Below are 18,957 nucleotides of genomic sequence, written 5' to 3' on the forward strand. Positions count from 1 at the left end.
ACATTTAATTTATCCTCAGGTTTGAATCATCAGAAATGAATTTCATTTTACTCTTTGAGAAAAGAAATGTCTGTCTTTACAAGGTTAGCTGTGTTTGTCTACATTTGCCTCTATAGAACTACTAATGGTTCGCAAGTGATCATCAATTAAAAAATCAGTTGATGATGTTTCTGTCAAAAATGTTTATAAAAGTCATCATATTTCTGTTCATTCTGAGCTGTAGAGATTTTTGTGTATGTAGATATGCATGTATATGTTTAATCTATAACACTTACTAGCAAAAAATCTGAGTGATCTGACCAAAACATTGGGGCCACCTTGGTTTATATTAGGCTGAAGTGCAGAATCAGAAAAATAAAAAAAATTGGGGCTTTATCTTTGAGGTTGGTTTAAGTTACATAACTAGGTTGAATCAGCTTCATTTACCATAGGGTAATAATAAATACTCGGAATTATATTGCCATATTTTTTTCAGTCTAATTCTCCTTTAGTTTCTTTTATGTTTGTTTTTCTTAAAGTAAAACTTATTGTAAAAAAAGTGTATCCAACATGTCAGGATTTACCTTCCACTTTAGGGAAACAGTGGAGAAAATGCATTTCCCCTGCCTTTTTCTGCATGGTGTTCATGATCCAAATCTTTTTGAGACTTGTCATCTTTCATTTTATTTTTTACCTCTAGCATGGACCCCTGCTCATTGCAGTTCTAGTTAAAATCTAGAGCCCATTCTCCCTCAACAGGGAGCTGCTGCATGCACAGGAACTAGTGCTAAAGAGCTTCAAGGAAACACCTGCCACTGTTTCTTTCCCCTGTTCTTTCATATGCAAGTTTCCACCTACCTTGCAGGAAACACCAACAGGGACCATCACAGACTGTCTAGTCCCACAGACCACCACCCTGTGCAAACAGTGCATTTGCCCAGAATAAGAGAGGCTAAAGGGCTGTGACAGGATTATCCAGACAAGATGTTTTCAGCACTGTGGGGAAAATAGCTGTGCTAGGCTTGCTCACTGCTTTACCAGCTGCAAGCACATTGTGCAATTAGTGCAGGAGCACGTGACAGCACTATTGCAAGGATGTAAGTGCTTCCCCTCTGGGGTGATGGGATGAGATCACAACCTGCCACTGAGAAGTGTAGTTGGTTTCCTGATCCCCTGCCCTCCTCTGCATAAAGCAGGTTTTCCTTTCTCTTTGTAGTTTTTCTTTTTCTTTCTTCTTTTGGCTTGCCTGTCTTTGTGAGCCTCCAATAGAGTGGAATAGCTCCCCATCCTCCAGCTCCACAATTTCTTTACCATCTGCCCAAATTCAATGCGAATCTGTATGGCCATAGTGGCACCTGACCCTCCAAGCACCTAATATTTCAAAAGATTCTAACTGAGGTCTGATACCCATTTGTGAGTTCTAGAATCTCTCTTTTATTCTTCTAAGTAGCCAACATGTCTGTGGAATACAAACATACAAATATGCACACACACATGCATACACACTTACCTTTAAAAGAAAAAGAGCATTTTAAATTACTCAATTTGGACTAACCACATATCATATCCTTAATATACACGTGTGTCTAGTAGTTATTGCATTGGACAGTGTAAGTCTAAATAGTGACAAACTAATTATCTTGGATCTAAAAATACAAGTTCAGTGTGTGTATGTGTATGTGTGTAATTAGGTTTATTGATGGCTTTTATTTTTTACCTAAAGTTTATAAGATTTAACTTTATTATGTCTTTGCAAACAGAATAATACAGTTCTTAAAATGTATTGCATCAAAAGTTCCATGTAGCTCTATATGCTAGATTGCAATGGAACAATATTTCTGTTACATAATCACAGAAATACTATAGAACCCAACATCATAGAGCAAGCAAAAGAAATACAATCCTGAGCCACTTGAACACGAGTTTGAAGGTCATTTTGCCCTACAGGGGCACTTGGCAATGTCTAAAGACATTTTTCAAAGTCATGACTGCGGATGAGATTATGGGCATCTAATAGGTAGAGACTAGGGATACTGCTAAATACCATGGAGTACCAGAATAAAGTCACTGCACCCCAAATAATGATTCACCCAACCTATGAATAGTGATACTAAGATGAGAAACCCTGTTGTGAGGAGGATTTGGAGACATGTAAAAAAGAATTTTAAAAATAATGAGCGATCCAGGAAGATGGAAGTTTCTTAGGTCCTGCAGATATCTTTCCTCACATCTTGGTGAATTATATATTTTTTAGAAATATGATTGAGTATCTTAACTCTTTTGTATCTCTGTTGCAATATTCAAAGTCAGGTATGAAATAATGGTAGAATAATGACCCTATATATAGCATAATGATGAATTTATGAGGAAAAAAAAAGAAAGGAAATCTTACACTGGTGATTACCTCCTACAAGGTGAATAAAAGTATCTTTTCTGCAGATATTTAAGATTTCTTTATGAGTAGTCTTGGTTTTAAACTTGTAGAAAAATTATAGCAATCTAAAGTAAAATTTGTATATAAAGAATTTAAAATGTGTACAGTAATTAATTCCATGTCAGACAATCTAAAATAAAGTTGTAATAAATAAATAAGTAAACTTCATTAGCTTCTATGAAAAACCATGGTATTTAAAGATGAGTAACTTTACAGAGATAGTTATTATATTTGTAAACTCTAATCTCAAATTTACTTTTATCCAAATTAACTGCAAATTCAGAATTAACTTTATTTTCTAAGCTTTGTAATGTATGTGTACTGAGGCTAGCAGCAAATTACATATATTTTTTAAAAACTGATAATTTAGAAAAAATGTAAAAACTAACTCATTTTATGAAATGAATTATATCTGCTTGCAGTAATTATTGGTTGAATGCAATACCAAATTCTGATTATAAATATAGCTTAGAGTCACTACTTCTGAGATATATTTCTTATCAAATAGTTGTTAAAGTTCATTTCTCAAATTCTTAATTTAATATGTAAAAACTAAATCTAAATCTGAATAACATTCTTACTAAGGATTCTTAATTTTTACTGAGAGTCAGTGATATAAAACATCATTATAATTTACAATCAAGTTTCACACTGAAAATGATGACTACATATCTCTACTAATGTAAATTTTTAACCTTTTTCAAATAACTTTTACCCTAGAAATACGCAAAGAAAAAACTGAAAAGGAGGAGAAACCTGAAAGGAAAATACAAACTAAAGGTAAATGTTTAATTTTGTGTTTATTCTTATTTTTATTTAGGATATATATTTATATATACACATTTATATGAGAAAGAAAAGTTTTATATTTAGTCTTCTTTTGTTTTAATTTGTGATAGTGTTTAAGTAAGTACCTTTACTTCTCATTTAATTCCAGGTATAAATACAAATAATATTTAATTATAGTAATAAAAAAACTTCAAAATATATGCCAATCTAAGTTATTTGCAACTGGTTTTTACTATGATAGTACCATAAACATATTTTTTGACTTACTAATAAGATACTATAATAAGTCAGAGTTCAATTTATCTTAACTTTGAATTTTTTATGCCATGTAATACCTTTAAAACCTTTGGTGTAGAAATGCAATCATTATATTACCTCACTGCAGACTGCCAAGGCCCTACAACTTCCTTACATAGCCCTAAGAGGTAGGTGGAAGGTGACACCATGATAATTAATATTCCTTTCAAATGAACTGAATCCAGTAACTGCAGTGTTGCATGACTAGCATTGTCTTGCTCATCTTACAGGCATCATTTTTTTGGAGGTAGGGGGAGAGTGAGAGGTGGCCCATGTAGTCATAAAACTTTAAAGAAACATTTATAAAGCAAAAATCATTCAAAAACATTTCTATAAATGCTCAGATTTCCATAATGGTCAGTTTCATATGATTTTGGATGAAACTGACCATTTTGGGAAGGGGTGAAATTGTCCATTTTAATTTTTGCCAGAGAAAAAAATAAAACATAATTACTATTATTTTGTGATACAGACAGAAAGTAATACAATTTTTCTGGGATAAGAATTGAATGTTACCTAATATTTATTGTGTCAAACCTGGTTAATGTAAAATTACCAGCAATAATTTTTTCTTTAAGTAGCATATATTTAAAGAAGTTGAAACTAGTAAAGTTTCAAATAATAAATACTTAACCTAAAATTATACCAATATATGAATCTATGTTTTAAATGTCACTTAAAAATATATATCATGTACTTCCTTTTGTGAAGACCTAGAATCATTCTGCAGACATTATGTCTTTAATCCTAATGTTTGAATTCATTTCAGATTGGTGAGCCAATTCTTATACAATCAGGGACACTGAAGCTTACTCAATTAAAACCTATTTATATTTGTAGCTAGGGGACTAATGTCTTCTTACTTTTCTCTTTCCTTTTTTGGTTCTTAATTCCTTTGGTCAGGGAAATTGGACACAGCTCTTAGGTACAGATTGACTAGCCATGACTGAGCTGGCTGTGTGTTTCTATCTGCTGGATGTTAAACAGAAACCCAACTGGTTCCACATGAATGGGGTCTCCGCTGTTTTATCCTGCAGACTGCACTATTAATTTAATAGCAGTGCCGCTGGAGTGGATGTGGGGATGCAGATGGCACCATTTCCATCTTGGACCAGGATCCATTAGAATCCTGCTGTTAAAGACTTTGAGCAATGGGCTGTAGAGTGGGTTTATTAAACTAGTGAGTCTTGAATAATTAAAACAGTGAATTTGGCTGAGATTTAAAATAACTTTCTCAGAGGCTTGGCTAGAGATTAGTACCTGAATATATTGATATATTATGAAATTTCAGCTGTTCAACAATGAAACAGGCTTCAGAGAGAGTTTCTTTTTTCCGCATTTTTTCCATGTGAATGTGAACAAAATATTTCATTTTACTGCTTAGTTTCCTCATCTAGGTAGAATAATGCTTGCTTTTTATTCCAAAGCTGTTCAGGGGGAAAATAAATGTGGTATTACAACTGCTTACATATGTAGATAAATATATTTTTTATATACCATATTCCATATCAGTTATGGTTAGATGTGACAGATAATTAAAATTTTATATTATCAAAGCATTTTGAACTCTTAAACAAAAACATATAATATAGCCAAGTAAATAGTAGCCTGCTATGGTTATAGACCAGAAAATATCTGAATCTTAGAAGAGCCATTATGCTGAAGCTGGTGCATTTTGGAGGAAAAAAAAAAAATTGGTGATGATGGAAGCTAGATCACATCCTATTGTCTCTATTTTTTTTTTCTTTCTTCAAGGGCTTTATATGGATGGTATTCTAAAAGGTTTTACGAAAAGGTTTTAAGAGTCTTTAAGTAATTGGAAAGGCCATAGAAGTCTAAACCTAAATGACTTACTGGAATATAGAACACAAAAGAAAATGAATCCCAGCAAACATACATTTCCAAAATAATTCCATATGAATATCTTAACTAATGAATTGATATTTATTTATTTTATTATTTTGTGTTTACATAGATTCTAGTGTCCCCCGAATACATCCTCCCCTCCCCTGTGTTCCCCAGTACACCCCCCTGTACCCCTGCCTGTATTGCCCTACCCCCTTCCCTCCAGGATTTGCTTTTCTGCTCTCATTCCATCCTATCTGCCTATCATCCCCTTTCCCTCTGTCCGCTTTCCTCTGGATCCTTTGATCCCGCCTCTGTCTCTATTCTGCTCCTCAGTTCTTATTGTTTGTTGGATTCCTCATATGAGTGAGGTCATATGATATTTTTCTTTTTCTGCCTGCCTTATTTCACTTAACATAATAGTTTTCGTGTCCATCCATGTTGTAGCAAAAGGTAAGATTTCCTTCTTTTTCATGGCCCCATAGTATTCCATTGTGTATATTTACCACTGCTTTTTAATCTACTTGTCCACTGACAGACACTTGTGCTGTTTCCAGATCTTGGCTACTATAAACAATGCTGCCATATATATGGGGGTGCATTTCTCCTTTTGACTCATTGATGTTGTGTTCTTAGGATATATTCCCAAAAGTGGGATGGCTGGGTCAAAAAGCAGTTTGATTTTTAATTTTTTGAGGAATCTCCATACTGTTTTCCACAGTGGCTGCACCAGTCTGCATTCCCACCAGCAGTGCAGGAAGGTTCCCTTTTCTCCACATCCTCGCCAGCACTTATTCTGTGTTGTTTTGTTGATGAGCGCCATTCTGATTGGTGTGAGATGATATCTCATTGTGGTTTTAATTTGCATTTCTCTAATGATTAGTGATGTTGAGCATTTTTTAAATTGCCTATTGGCCATCTGTATGTCTTCTTTGGAAAAGTGTCTATTCATTCCTTTTGCCATTTTTTGATTGGACTGTTTATCTTCCTGGTGTTGAGTTCTACAAGTTCTTTATAAATTTTGGTTATTAACCCCTTATCAGATGTTTTGTCCAATATGTTCTCCCATTGTGTGGTTTGTCTTTTTATTTTGTTCATATTGTCTTTAGCTGTGCAGAAGCTTTTTAGTTTGATATAGTCCCATCTGTTTATCCTGTCCTTTATTTCCCTTGCACGTGGAGATACATCAGCAAAAATATTGCTGTGAGTGATGTCAGAGAGCTTATTGCCTATGTTTTCCTCTAGGATGCTTATGGTTTTATGACTTACTTGTAAGTCTTTCATCCATTGAGTTTATTTTTGTGAATGGTGTAAGTTGGTGGTCCAGTTTCATATTTTTGCTTGTAGCTGTCCAATTTTTCCAACACCATTTGTTGAAGAGACTGTCTTTATACTCCATTGTAAGCTCTTACCTCCTTTGTCAAATATCAATTATTCATAAAGGTGTGGGTTCATTTCTAGGTTCTCTGTTCTGTTTCATTAATCTGTACGCCTGTTCTTATGCCAGTACCAAGCTGTTTTGAGTACAATGGCCTTGTAGTATAACTTGTTATCTGGAAGTATGATTCCACCCACTTTATTCTTTTTTTTTCAAGATTACTGAGGCTATTTGTGTTCTTTTTAGGTTCCATATGAATTTTTGGAATATTTGTTCTATATCTTTGAAGTATGTCTTTGGTATTTTAATAGAAATTGCATTAAATTTATATAATTGCTTTGAGTAATATAGAAATTTTAATGATGTTTATTTTTCCTAGCCATAAACATCATATATGCTTCCACGTGTTTGTATCTTTCTTGATTTCTTATATCAATGTTCTTTAATTTTCTGAGTATACGTCTTTAACCTCCTTGGTTAAATTTACTCCTAGGTATTTTATTTATTTTTTGTTGCAACAGTGAAGGGGATTGTTTCCTTAATTTCTCTTTCAGACAGATCATTGTTGGTGTATAAAAATGCCTCTGGTTTCTGAGTAATTATTTTATATCCTGACACCTTGCTGAATTCCTTTATCAGGTCCAGTAGTTTTTTTACTGCGACGTTAGAATTTTCTCTGCAAATTATGATAGTTTTACTTCTTCTTTTCCAATTTGGATGACTTTTATTTCTTCTTCTTGTCTGATTGCTGTAGCTAGGACTTCCAGTACTATGTTGAATAAGAGTGGTGAAAGGGGGCACCCCTTCCTTGTTCCTGGAATTGCTTTTAATATTTGTCCATTCATTATGATGTTGGCTGTGGGTTTGTCATAGATGGCCTTTATCATGTTGAGGTATGTTCCCTGTATTGCCACTTTGCTGAGAGTTTTGATCATAAATGTGTGCTGAATTTTATTAAATGCTTTTTCTGCATCTATTGATATTGTCATGTGGTTTTTGTCATTTCTTTTGTTTATATGATGAATCATGTCGATTGATTTATGAATATTGTGAATATTTGGGGAGCCTTGCCTCCCCAAAATAAATCCCACTTGATCATGATGTATGATTTTTTTCATGTATTGCTGGATCAGTTTGCTAATATTTTGTTGAGAATTTTAGCATCTAAATTCATCAGGGATATTGGCCTATAGTTTTCTTTCTTTCTATTGTCTTTGCCTAGCTTTGGAATCAGAATTATGCTCGCTTCATAAAAGAAGCTTGAAAGTTTTTCCTCTTTTTGAATTTTTTGAAGTAGCTTGAGAAGGATAGGAGTTAGTTCTTCTTCATATGTTTGGTAAAATTTGCCTGTGAAGCCATCTGGCCCAGGGCTTTTGTTTGTTGGGAGTTTTTTTTGTTTTTTTGTTTTTTTACAGAGACATAGAGAGAGTCAGATCAGAGGGATAGGTAGAGACAGACAGGAATGGAGAGAGATGAGAAGCATCAATCATCAGTTTTTTATTGTGACACCTTAGTTGTTCATTGATTGCTTTCTCATATGTGCCTTGACCGTGGACCTTCAGCAGACCAAGTAACCCTTGCTCAAGCCAGTGACCTTGGTTCCAAGCTGGTGAGCTTTGTTCAAACCAGATGAGCCTGCACTCAACCTGGCAACCTCGGGGTCTCAAACCTGGATCCTCTGCATCCCAGTCCAATGCTCAATCCACTGCACCACTGCCTGGTCAGGCTGTTGGAAGTTTTTTGATAACTGTTTCAATCTCATTTGTTAAAATTGGTCTATTTAGGTTTTCTGATTCTTCTAGGTTGATTTTTGAAAGATTACATTTTTAAAGGAATTTCTCCATTTTACCTAGGTTGTCTAATTTTTTGGCATACTGTTCTTCATAATATTTTCTTACAATCCTTTGTATTTCTGTTGTGTCCATTGTTACTTCTCCACCCTCATTTCTAATTTTATTTATTTGAGTTCTTTCTCTCTTTTCTTGGTGAGTCCGGCTAAGGGTTCATCGATCTTGTTTACTTTTTCAAAGACCAGCTCTTGGTTTCATTGATCCTCTGTATTGTTTTTTTAGTCTCTATATCATTTATTACCGCTCTGATCTTTATTATTCCTTCCTTCTACTTCCTTGAAGCATTACTTGCTGTTCTTTTTCTAGTTCTTTTAGTTGCGAATTAAGTTGTTTATTTGAGCTTTTTCTAGCTTCTTAAGGTATGCCTATAATGCTATGAACTTCCCTCTCAGGACTGCTTTTGCTGTGTCCCATAAATTTTGAGTTATTGTATGCTCATTTTCATTTGTTTCAAGGAAATTTTTTATTTCTTTCTTGATCTCATTGTTGACCCATTCATTGTTTAATAACATGCTGTTTAGTTTCCAAGTATTTGAGTATTTTTCAGTTTTCCTATTGTAGTTGATTTCTAGTTTCATTCCATTGTGGTCAGAGAAGATGCTTGATATGGTTTCAATCTTTTTAAATTTGTTGAGACTCATTTTATGCCCTAATATGTGGTCTATTCTAGAGAATGTACCATGTGCACTTGAAAAGAATGTACATTCTGCTGCTTTAGGGTGGACAGTTCTGATGATATCTATTAAATCCAGTTGATCTAATGTGTCCCTTCATTCTGCTGTTTCTTCATTAATTTTCTTTCTTGAAGATCTATCCATTGATGGTAGTGGGGTATTTAAATCCTCTACTATTATAGTATTGCTATTGATTTCTCCCTTTATGTCCATCAAAATCTGCTTTATATATTTAGGTGCCCCTATATTAGGTACATAGATATTTATAATACAGTGTGTCCGTAAAGTCATGGTGCACTTTTGACCGGTCACAGGAAAGCAACAAAAGATGATAGAAATGTGAAATCTGTACCAAATAAAAGGAAAACCCTCCCAGTTTCTGGAATATGTGCCAGCATGTGCGCATGTGCAGGTGATGATGTAACACCATGTATACAGCAGAGCAGCCCACAGCCATGCCAATCGAGATGTGGATGGTACAGAGGAAAGTTCAGTGTGTTCTGTGGCTTGCTAAATTCAAATTCGTGACCAAAGTACAACGTGAATATCAACACATTTCTAATGAAGCACCACCACATAGGAATAACATTACTTGGTGGGATAAGCAGCTGAAGGAAACTGGCAATTAGGTGGAGAAACCCCATTCTGGTAGGCCATCAGTCAGTGACGAGTCTGTAGAGGCTATACAGGATAGCTACCTAAGGAGCCCTAAACAATCTGTGCATGAGCCCACATTGAACTGCACTGAATAGGTATGAAACTGGGAGAGTTTTCCTTGTATTTGGTGCAGATTTCACATTTCTGTGGTCTTTTGTTGCTTTCCTGTGACTGGTCAAATGTGCACCATGACTCTACAGATACACTGTAGTTGTTTCTTCCTGTTGGATTGCTCCCTTTATCATATGTAGTGACCTTCTTTATCCCTTACTATATAGTCTTTGTTTTAAAGTCTATTTTGTCAGACATGAGTATTGCTACCCCAGCTTTTTTTTAATTACCATTTACATAAAATATTTTTTTCCCATCCTTTTACTTTCAATCTATGTGTATCTTGTTTTGAGGTGTGTCTTCTGTAGACAGTATATGTATGGGTCCTGTTTTCTTATCACGTAGCTACCCTATGTCTTTTGATTGGAACATTTAATCCTTTTACATTTAAGGTTATTATTGATATGTAGTACTTTATTGCCTTTTTTTCTTTAAATCTATATTCCTCTTTAAATATATATATATATATATATATATATATATATATATATATATATATATATATATTTCCACCCCCCCCCCTTTGTTCTGTCTATAGCAGGCCCCTTAACATTTCTTACAGCATTGATTTGGTTGTGATAAATTTCTTGAGGTTTTTTTTGGTTCTTTTGTCTGTTGTTTTGTTTGTCTGGGAAGCTTTTTATTTCTCCTTTCATTTTAAATGATAGCCTTGCTGGATAAAGAAGTCTTGGTTGTAGGCTCTTGTTCTGCATTACTTTAAATATTTCTTGCCAATCCCTTCTGGGCTCAAGTGTTTCTTTTGAAAAGTAGGATGCCTTCCTTATGGGTGTTCCTTTGTAGGTGATTAACTGTTTTTCTCTTACAGCTTTTAATATTCTTTCTTTCTCTCTTAGCTTTTGTATTTTGATTATAATATGTCTCGGTGTGGGTCTCTTTGGGTTCTTTTGTAATAGGGTTCTCTCTGCTTCTTGAACTTGTGTGACTCTTTCCTACATCTATTTGGGAAATTTTTATCTATAATTTCTTCAAAGAGTTTCTCTAGTCCTTGTTTTTTCTCTTCTCCTTCAGGATCCCCAATTATGCGGATATTGTTTCTCTTTATGTTGTCACAGAACTCTCTTAGAGCTTCCTCGGACTTTTTGATCCTCTTTTCTTTTTGCTTTTCTGCTTCCGTGTTTTCACTTATCTTGTCCTCTAAGTTGCTGATTCGATCCTCTGCTTCATCCAGCCTGCTTTTAATTTTTTCTAGTGTAGTCTTTATTTCTGATATTGTGTTTTTCATTTCTGTCTGGTTCTTCTGTATGATTTTTATGTCCTTTTTGATGCTTACAATTTCTTTATTGAGGTGTTCATTAAGTCCATTCATTGTAGCTTTGAGATCCTTAAGCATCTTAACAATCATTATTTTATACTCTGCATCCAGTAATTTGATTATTTCCAATTTGCCCAGGACTATTTCTGAGGGCTTATCTTGTTGAATCATATGACTTATGTATGCTTCTCTGTCTACCCATTATTCTCTGTATGACTTATAGGCTTCTTCCATTTTTTTGTGATCTCCTTACCTAGTAGAGCTTCTTTGAAGTCTTGATTTATTTGTTTTCTTCTCAGTTTTCTTAACATGGTAGTAAACTTGTTTACTGATCTCAGCAGGGGTTTATTTGAAACTATATGCAGGAATGCAGTGGTTGTAACCTGAGACTCTGAAGGCGTGATCTGCAAGCTTCTCTCTGAGGGTGGGGTGCTTCCTTTGCTTCAGTAGGGGGAGGCATATCTCAGATCTCTGTGGAGAACTTAGTTACTGCCCCTCCCCCCACTTCCTGTTTTCAGCTGTGTCTTGTTGTGCTGCTTGGAGCTGGAGAGCCCTCTGGAGGTGGGTCACTGGGAACCACTTTAGACTTGTGCTGTGTGGAGGGATCAATCCCTCCCCCAGCTATGGCTGCCTCTGCACTGGATGAGTCAGCTTCTCAGGTCATCCCATGCATTCCTTTGCCCATCACCATCTGTCTCTCTCTCCCTACTTTCCTTTTGGAAGACATGTTAAGTGATAAGAAATGTTGGTCAATCTCCTCCAGTAGTCAACAGACTGAGAATCCTCAGAAGATATAACCAGTCATATGTACAAGTATCTTAAAAAAGAAGAAGAATTGTTACATTGGAAATAGGATGAAGTTTTGTGTTGTTGATAGTGTCATGATCTTTTTTTTCATTTTTAATTTATTTTGTTAACATGGTCTCAAGTGTCACACGCAATATAAAACCCTCAACCCCCTGCATTGTGACCTCTCATACTCCATGCAAAGTCTCTTTTCATTACCATTTCACTCCCTTTGCCACCCTTCCCTCTTCTTGCATCCCCTCCATTTCCCTTTTTGACTTGCTACCCTGTTATCTGTATCTCCATGTAGTGTATATATAATTTGGTTAATCCCTTCACCTTCTTTGATCCCATTCCCTCATCCCCTTTCCCTCTGACATCTGTCCATCTATTCCTTGTGGCCATGCCTTTGTTTCAAGTGTCATGATTTCTTAAGTCTTAAGATGTCATAAATTCCTTGGCCTTGGCCAGTTGGCTCAGTAGTAGAGTGTCAGCCCAGAATGTAGATGTCCTGGGTTTGATTCCTGATCTGGTCAGGGAACACAAGAGAAGCAAACATTTGCTTCTTAACTCCTCCCCCTCTTTTTCTCTCTCTTTGTCTCTCTTTCTCTCCCCCTCCTGCAGGCATGGCTCAATTGACTGGAGCAAGTTGACCCCCAGCACTGAGAATGACTCTGTGGGACCTCCACCTCAGGCACTAAAAAACAAAAAGGTCTCAGTTGCTGAGCAATGGAACAACGGCCCTAGATTTGCAGAGCATTGCCCTATAGTGGGCTTGCTGTGTGTATCCCAGTCAAGGCACATGATAGTATCTTCACATTTTATTTAAGATATTGATCAATATAGACACCCTGATGGTTAATTAATTTTGGTATTTGAAAAGACTGAAGAAGTGAAATTTGAAAAGTGTTTGGACACTTCTATATAGCTCTCATGTAACTTAACATAGATAACTAACAGATTTCTTTCACTCAATGTGTTTGAAGCCCATATTAACTTGTATTGCACAAAATATTTGTATTTTCCCCCTAATAATTGAAATTACATATACCCAAGCTCTTCCAGCTCAAAAACTAGGAGTCATTGTTGCCAGTGATGGAACTCACTTGACTGGACTTTAGAACCATCTAGATAGGTTTTTTTAAAAACATATCCAAGTACAGACTGTACTCTAGGGCCATTAGTGTTTAGGAGTTGAAGGCAGAGTTTGAGTCAAACTTTTTTAATGATTCAAATGAGTAGCCAAGGTTAGAATTACTGTCACTTAAACTCATGGTATAGAGTTCAAGTATACCCCACAGAGATTTCCTTTGACCAGTTAGTATTTAAAAATAATGTATAGCTGGATATCTTTAGATAGAGCCTGTACCCACTCTTTACCAGTTTTGCCAATCTATTATGTTGCTACTAGGGTAGACATGTATTTATCTGTCTTATTTCTGAAGACAATTTGAGTTACCATCCCTTCCATAGACTTGAATACCAAAGTCCAATCCTGTTTGGTCCTTGTCATACACCCTCTCAACTCTGATCCATTGCTATCTCTTCCACAATCATCTCTCAATTAGATTATGACAGTCTCTTCTTCACTGATTTCCCTGCATTAACCACTCCATGCAATTTGTACCACTCACTGGTTTAAATGTATCTTTTGCCATCACAGTGCCTTAGAGATAAAGGCACATATTCTACTTGGGCATATTCTGCCTTCTCATGTGATCATTGATAGCCTACAAATTTTTGGTTTTATGCACTTACTACATACCCTCCCTCCTCTGCAACCTACTCATCAACTCCCCTTTACCTTTAACTTTTTTCCTGCTCTCCCATGGTACTCCAGACCACCCTCTCTGTCTTACACAGGCTGAATTGTTGGGCAGTCTCTAAGCGGGCACTCTTCTCTCTGGCCATCAGGCCCTTTTTGTGTAGTCCCTTGGCACACCTCTGCTCACTTCTTTGGTTCTCAGATAGAATGTCAGTTCCCTTTAATAGGCTTCCCTTGCTGTCCTTTAATCTGGGGCAGAGACACTTTCACCATGGTACTGTTATTATACCCCTGCCTTAACCCTTTAAAGCATTTTGATACAAATTTTAATTATGGGTATATTGATCTAACATACTGAGGGCAGGAACTATGTTTGCTTTCATATATCTTCTAGGTCAGCCCTGGTATTTACTCCTGTTATTCTGTGTTTCCTTATCTATGAATAGAGAGATTCAGAATCAATGATCTCTCAGGTTCCCACCAGTTATGAATGTGTGTGACTATCAAATCAAAATATTCTAACACTAGCAAAGTATCCAACACACAAAACACACTCAGTATATGTTGAAATAATGAATTAGTAAACTATTTGTTTTCTCTATTTTGTAATCTATATTTGATTGTTATGAACATTTTTCTTTGATATTTTTTTTATTTTCAAGTATATGTAATAATTCAGGTTTAATTGGACCACCCTAATGTCAAATTTGTCTGATGAGCAGCAATGGAAGTATTTGATAGTGAGCTCCATATTAAAACAAAAACAATTTGTAAGATATAATTAGAAAACACCCATAATAAAATTTATAATATAATGGTATAGATTAAAATAATACAGATTAGTCTGGTCAATTTTGAAAATAAAAAAAGAAGAAAAAAATGCAACCTAATTATCTAGAGATAAATATAATATTTTCCTTTCAATTTTTTCCCCTATCTAGTTCTTTTAATTGTATATTGCTTTGGGGTTTTTTTTAATTGCAAATTTTCTTATTGTTTTCAGATAACATTTAGGCTTCTATTTAATTGGGAAGCATTTAAATTTATTCATAGAACATAACAAATCAAAAAACAGAAGAACCTGATGGTAAACAGACAATTAAATGAAGAAACATTGTCCATGATGTCTCCTAGACCAGTGGTCCCCAACCTTTTTTGGGCCACAGAACGGTTTAATGTCAGAAAATATTTTCACAGACTGGCCTTTAGGGTGGGATGGATAAATGTATCACGTGACCAAGACAAGCGTCAAGAGTGAGTCTTAGACAGATGTAACAGAAGGAATCTGGTCATTTTTAAAAAATAAAACATTGTTCAGACTTAAATATAAATAAAACAGAAATAATATAAGTTATTTATACTTTCTCTATGGACCGGTACCAAATGGCCCATGGACCGGTACCGATCTGCAGCCCGGGGGTTGGGGACCACTGTCCTAGACCATAGGAGGGCCGTTTAGGAGTTCAGAACAGTGTATTTTTCTCCATTCACCTGGATTGTTAAGTGTTCAGGTGCAGAACTGACTTCAAAAATGTTGAGAAAGTTTGCATAGCAGAAGTGTGTACTGGTGGATGTCACATGGTGTACATCATTGTGAGCCAGCCAAGGAAAACATATATATCCTGGAAGGCACATATTGTACCTGGAAACACTGGCCATGGCCATCAGGCAATAATGCACATTAATTTATTCACAGCACTTATGCCAAATACTGTACTGAGCCCTAAAAGTTCAAATAAGAATAAGACTCAGCCCAATGACAAATCCAGAAAAACAAATACAGAGTTATTCCAACGTGCTCTACAAAGAGATGTCTGAGAGGTGAGATGGCGTTTGGAAGGTAACTGGCTGCCTTGGCTACAGAGTAGGTTTGATACAGTTTTCTTGTAATGCCTTAGAGAAAGGGTAGTTTGAGATTTAGGTGTTTTCTAGGAGATTTGGACTTTGTTTCTTAGAGCTGTTGTATAACAAAGTATCAAAAAGTGAGTGGCTTAAAATAACATAAATTTATTGTCAGTGACAGAGGTTAATTCAATTAATTTGCAAACCATCAGTTGATTACCTACTGTCTCCAAAGCCAAGATATCAACAGGATTAATTTTCTCAGAGGACTCTGAGGGACAATCTCCACGTGCTTCTCCTGGCTTTTTGGTGATTTGCTGGCACCTTTGGCTTGTAGATGAATCACTCTGATCTCTGCTTTCATCTCCAAATGCTGTTCCTCTGTGCATACCTGTCTCTGTCCAAATTTTCCATTTTCATAGTGACACCAGTCATATTGAATTAAGTTTCATCCTGGCAAGTTCATTTCATGTTAATTACCTCTATAAAGACCCTATTTCCAACTAAGAGCATATCTGTTTGAGATGACACAATTCAACCCATAGCAGTTATCACATGCACAAAGTAAATGGAACATTTTATCTACATTTATATCTGCCTATCATCTATTTATCATCTATCTATCTATCATCTATCTATCTATCTATCAATCTATCATCATCATCATCTATCTATACTTACATATATGTATTTATTTTTCAATTTTAGTTTACATTCAATATTATTCTGTATTAGTTTCTGATATACAGCATAATGGTTAGAAAATTATATTCTTTACAGAGTGGTACCATTTTTAAAAAGGATAATTTATAGCAATAATGCTGATTGACTAGCTTAGAATTGTTTCTGGAAACGATTACAGGGTGGGAATCATAGGTTGGCAAGGGATTTTGCTGAAGATTGAAACTCAAAAGCCAAAAATGACAGGACATTAAAATGCATCTAAATATCCTGGAGCCCTTTACAAAAACGCTTTCAAAGCCTGCAAATTAATTTAGTCAGCTTGTATTGTATGAACTTTTCTTTTCGCCTTCTCTCAGCTGCATTTAATTGACTCCTTAACAGAAAAAAAAATTTTCTCCTCTCTGGCAGCAGTAAAAGATAAACCCGGAAAACTAGACCAGAAGATTCTACACAAAACTTTGTGTCACCGCCCTGTAGTGATTGTTCACTTGATTACGGGTCAATGACTCTGTAGCCCAGGTGAAGGGGAAATCACCCATAGAGTTAAACCAGATGTGAGAGTAAAACTCATATTTTTGGAATTTAAAATTATGTTTTGTGATCTAAAGCATATGTATTAGATGAGTTTTGTAACATTGGGTAATTTGCTTAATCTTCACTTTAATAATACATAAATAAATGTAATTTTATAATGAAAAAGATGTGTATATGCCATTATAAGATAGATTATAGATAACATACTTAGAGCATCCAATTAACATTGGCTGATGGAACAAGTTTACAATTCTTGGATGCATAAGGCAGCCTAGTTTGGGGAGAAGAATACTAATTAATCTGATAACTATATTTCTATTCTATTTTGAAGTGGACTCTTACGAGCCTATGTTTTCCTGTCCAGAGATAAAGAAGTTCAGGCTAATTAAACTCTTTAGTTGCAACTAGTTCTAAAGTGGTATACTTATATTAAATTAAAAATGATAAATTTTTCCTGTAGCAAAATGAATAATACAATATTTGAAAAGTTTTTATACTCAAGAATACTTTTCCATTGAGTTCATCATTATCACTAAAACTGTGCAGATCATTTTGCCTGAGCACAGAATGGAAACTGTACAAAGTAGTTACCAAAAAAATTAAAACACACAGAGAAACATATGCACTAAGAGTACATCTGGCATTTTTTTAAAAGGGTTTAAAATTAATGTGTATTTTGCTCTTTCATAAAAAAATGATGAATTCAAGAATGGATGTATATGAATTTTATAAATCTGTTTGAAATTTTGACATACTTAAAATTTAGAGACCATGTCAGTGCTAATACAATCCACCATAAAAACAATAAAAAGCTGAGAAGCAGTGAAATTAGTTAAAAGAAAAATTATCAGAATTTATTACAGCTAACCATGTTTCCCAAAATCTTTTATAATAGGAAGGTATAAATGTTACCTGTTTTTCCATCTGATTTTTTTTTACTTAAGTACTCAAGATTTATCCTGTACAGCAGCTTTGAGGTCAAGGATAAACTCCAGAGTTTCGGTTAATTAAACTTATTTGCTAATCATCGATTGAAGACTGTTGCAGCCTATAAAAAATTACTTAAAATTTTTTGACATCATGACTTTTGATTTTTGAACTCAGGGCAGAGAAATTCATAAAGAGCTCTGACAATCTGGCCATGGCCCCTAGGAAGTTGTGCGGGATGAGAAGTTCAAGGTCAGGAGCACTGCGAGCTTGGATACACTTCAGCAAAGGACACAGAGCCTGGCTGGCAGGCTGCCAGAGCCAAGCGCCGAGAAAGCACAGCTTGCAGAGTGCTGGAGAGGGACCATCTGGGGAGGCTTGAGAGACACACTTCAGAGTTGAGTTGAGCTGAATGTTCTGGTCAGGGAAAGGTCAGAGTCTGGGCAAGTGCAGGAACAGCAGTGCCATGCCAACTCAGATGCCAAACATCAGGGCCATTCCAACTGGTGGATTCCATTTGTTTTTAATTATCAGCCTACCAAAGGGACTTTTGTTTCTTGTAAATAAGAATGACAAACACATTAAGCTCTAGCAGGTGCAACAAGCTTATTTTATCTTGAGCTAAAACAGTCTTAGCTAAGATGTAACCTGCCAAACAGATCTGGTGACAAAAGGAGGTACTTTTTTCTTTTTCTACATGAAAATTTCTAGTTGTGTGTTATAAGTCAAGAGCTGCACGAAATTATGCAGTTGTTGTAGCAAATGATTTCAATTTTAGAGTGATTATGAAGGAAGTTACTGATGAGTGCATTGATTTGATGAAAGGGATTTTAAAACCTGGTATTTGAGCTCAGTCTTACTTGAGTTTCTGTCCAAGAAGATTTAGTGGCTGTCTGCCATTTTAAACGGCTCCCCTAGAGCACGTGGGTCCAGCTGCTTCACAAAACAGGATTACAGTGCTGTTTCTGAGGGGGATAATGAAATGCCAGCATACAGGACTGTGTCTGTAAATCAACATTTAGACAGTTTGAATCAGAGTTTTCCTCAGGGTAACAAGAAAGAGGCATTCATATACTACTTACTTCAAGTGAATTCAACTCTCTTGCCTATCTGATATCATATTAATGCTTTT

The 18,957-nt window shown here is 35.4% G+C and overlaps 1 protein-coding gene across 17 annotated transcripts in view; it reads left to right on the plus strand.

Moving 5' to 3' along the window:
- The window catches only part of TRDN (triadin), a 415,240-nt gene that overhangs the window by 96,850 nt on the left and 299,433 nt on the right, over nucleotides 1–18,957 (plus strand). For all 17 annotated transcript variants that reach the window (XR_010750049.1, XR_010750050.1, XR_010750051.1 and 14 more), the window contains exon 5: nucleotides 3,134–3,193. Coding sequence is in view for 14 of the 17 variants with exons in the window: in XM_066373320.1 (XP_066229417.1) it covers nucleotides 3,134–3,193 (60 nt within the window). In the remaining 3 variants the exon portion in view is untranslated. The remainder of the gene's footprint in view (nucleotides 1–3,133; nucleotides 3,194–18,957) is intronic.

This window comes from Saccopteryx leptura, chromosome 3 (assembly GCF_036850995.1).
Source record: "Saccopteryx leptura isolate mSacLep1 chromosome 3, mSacLep1_pri_phased_curated, whole genome shotgun sequence".
NCBI classification, from domain to species: domain Eukaryota; kingdom Metazoa; phylum Chordata; class Mammalia; order Chiroptera; family Emballonuridae; genus Saccopteryx; species Saccopteryx leptura.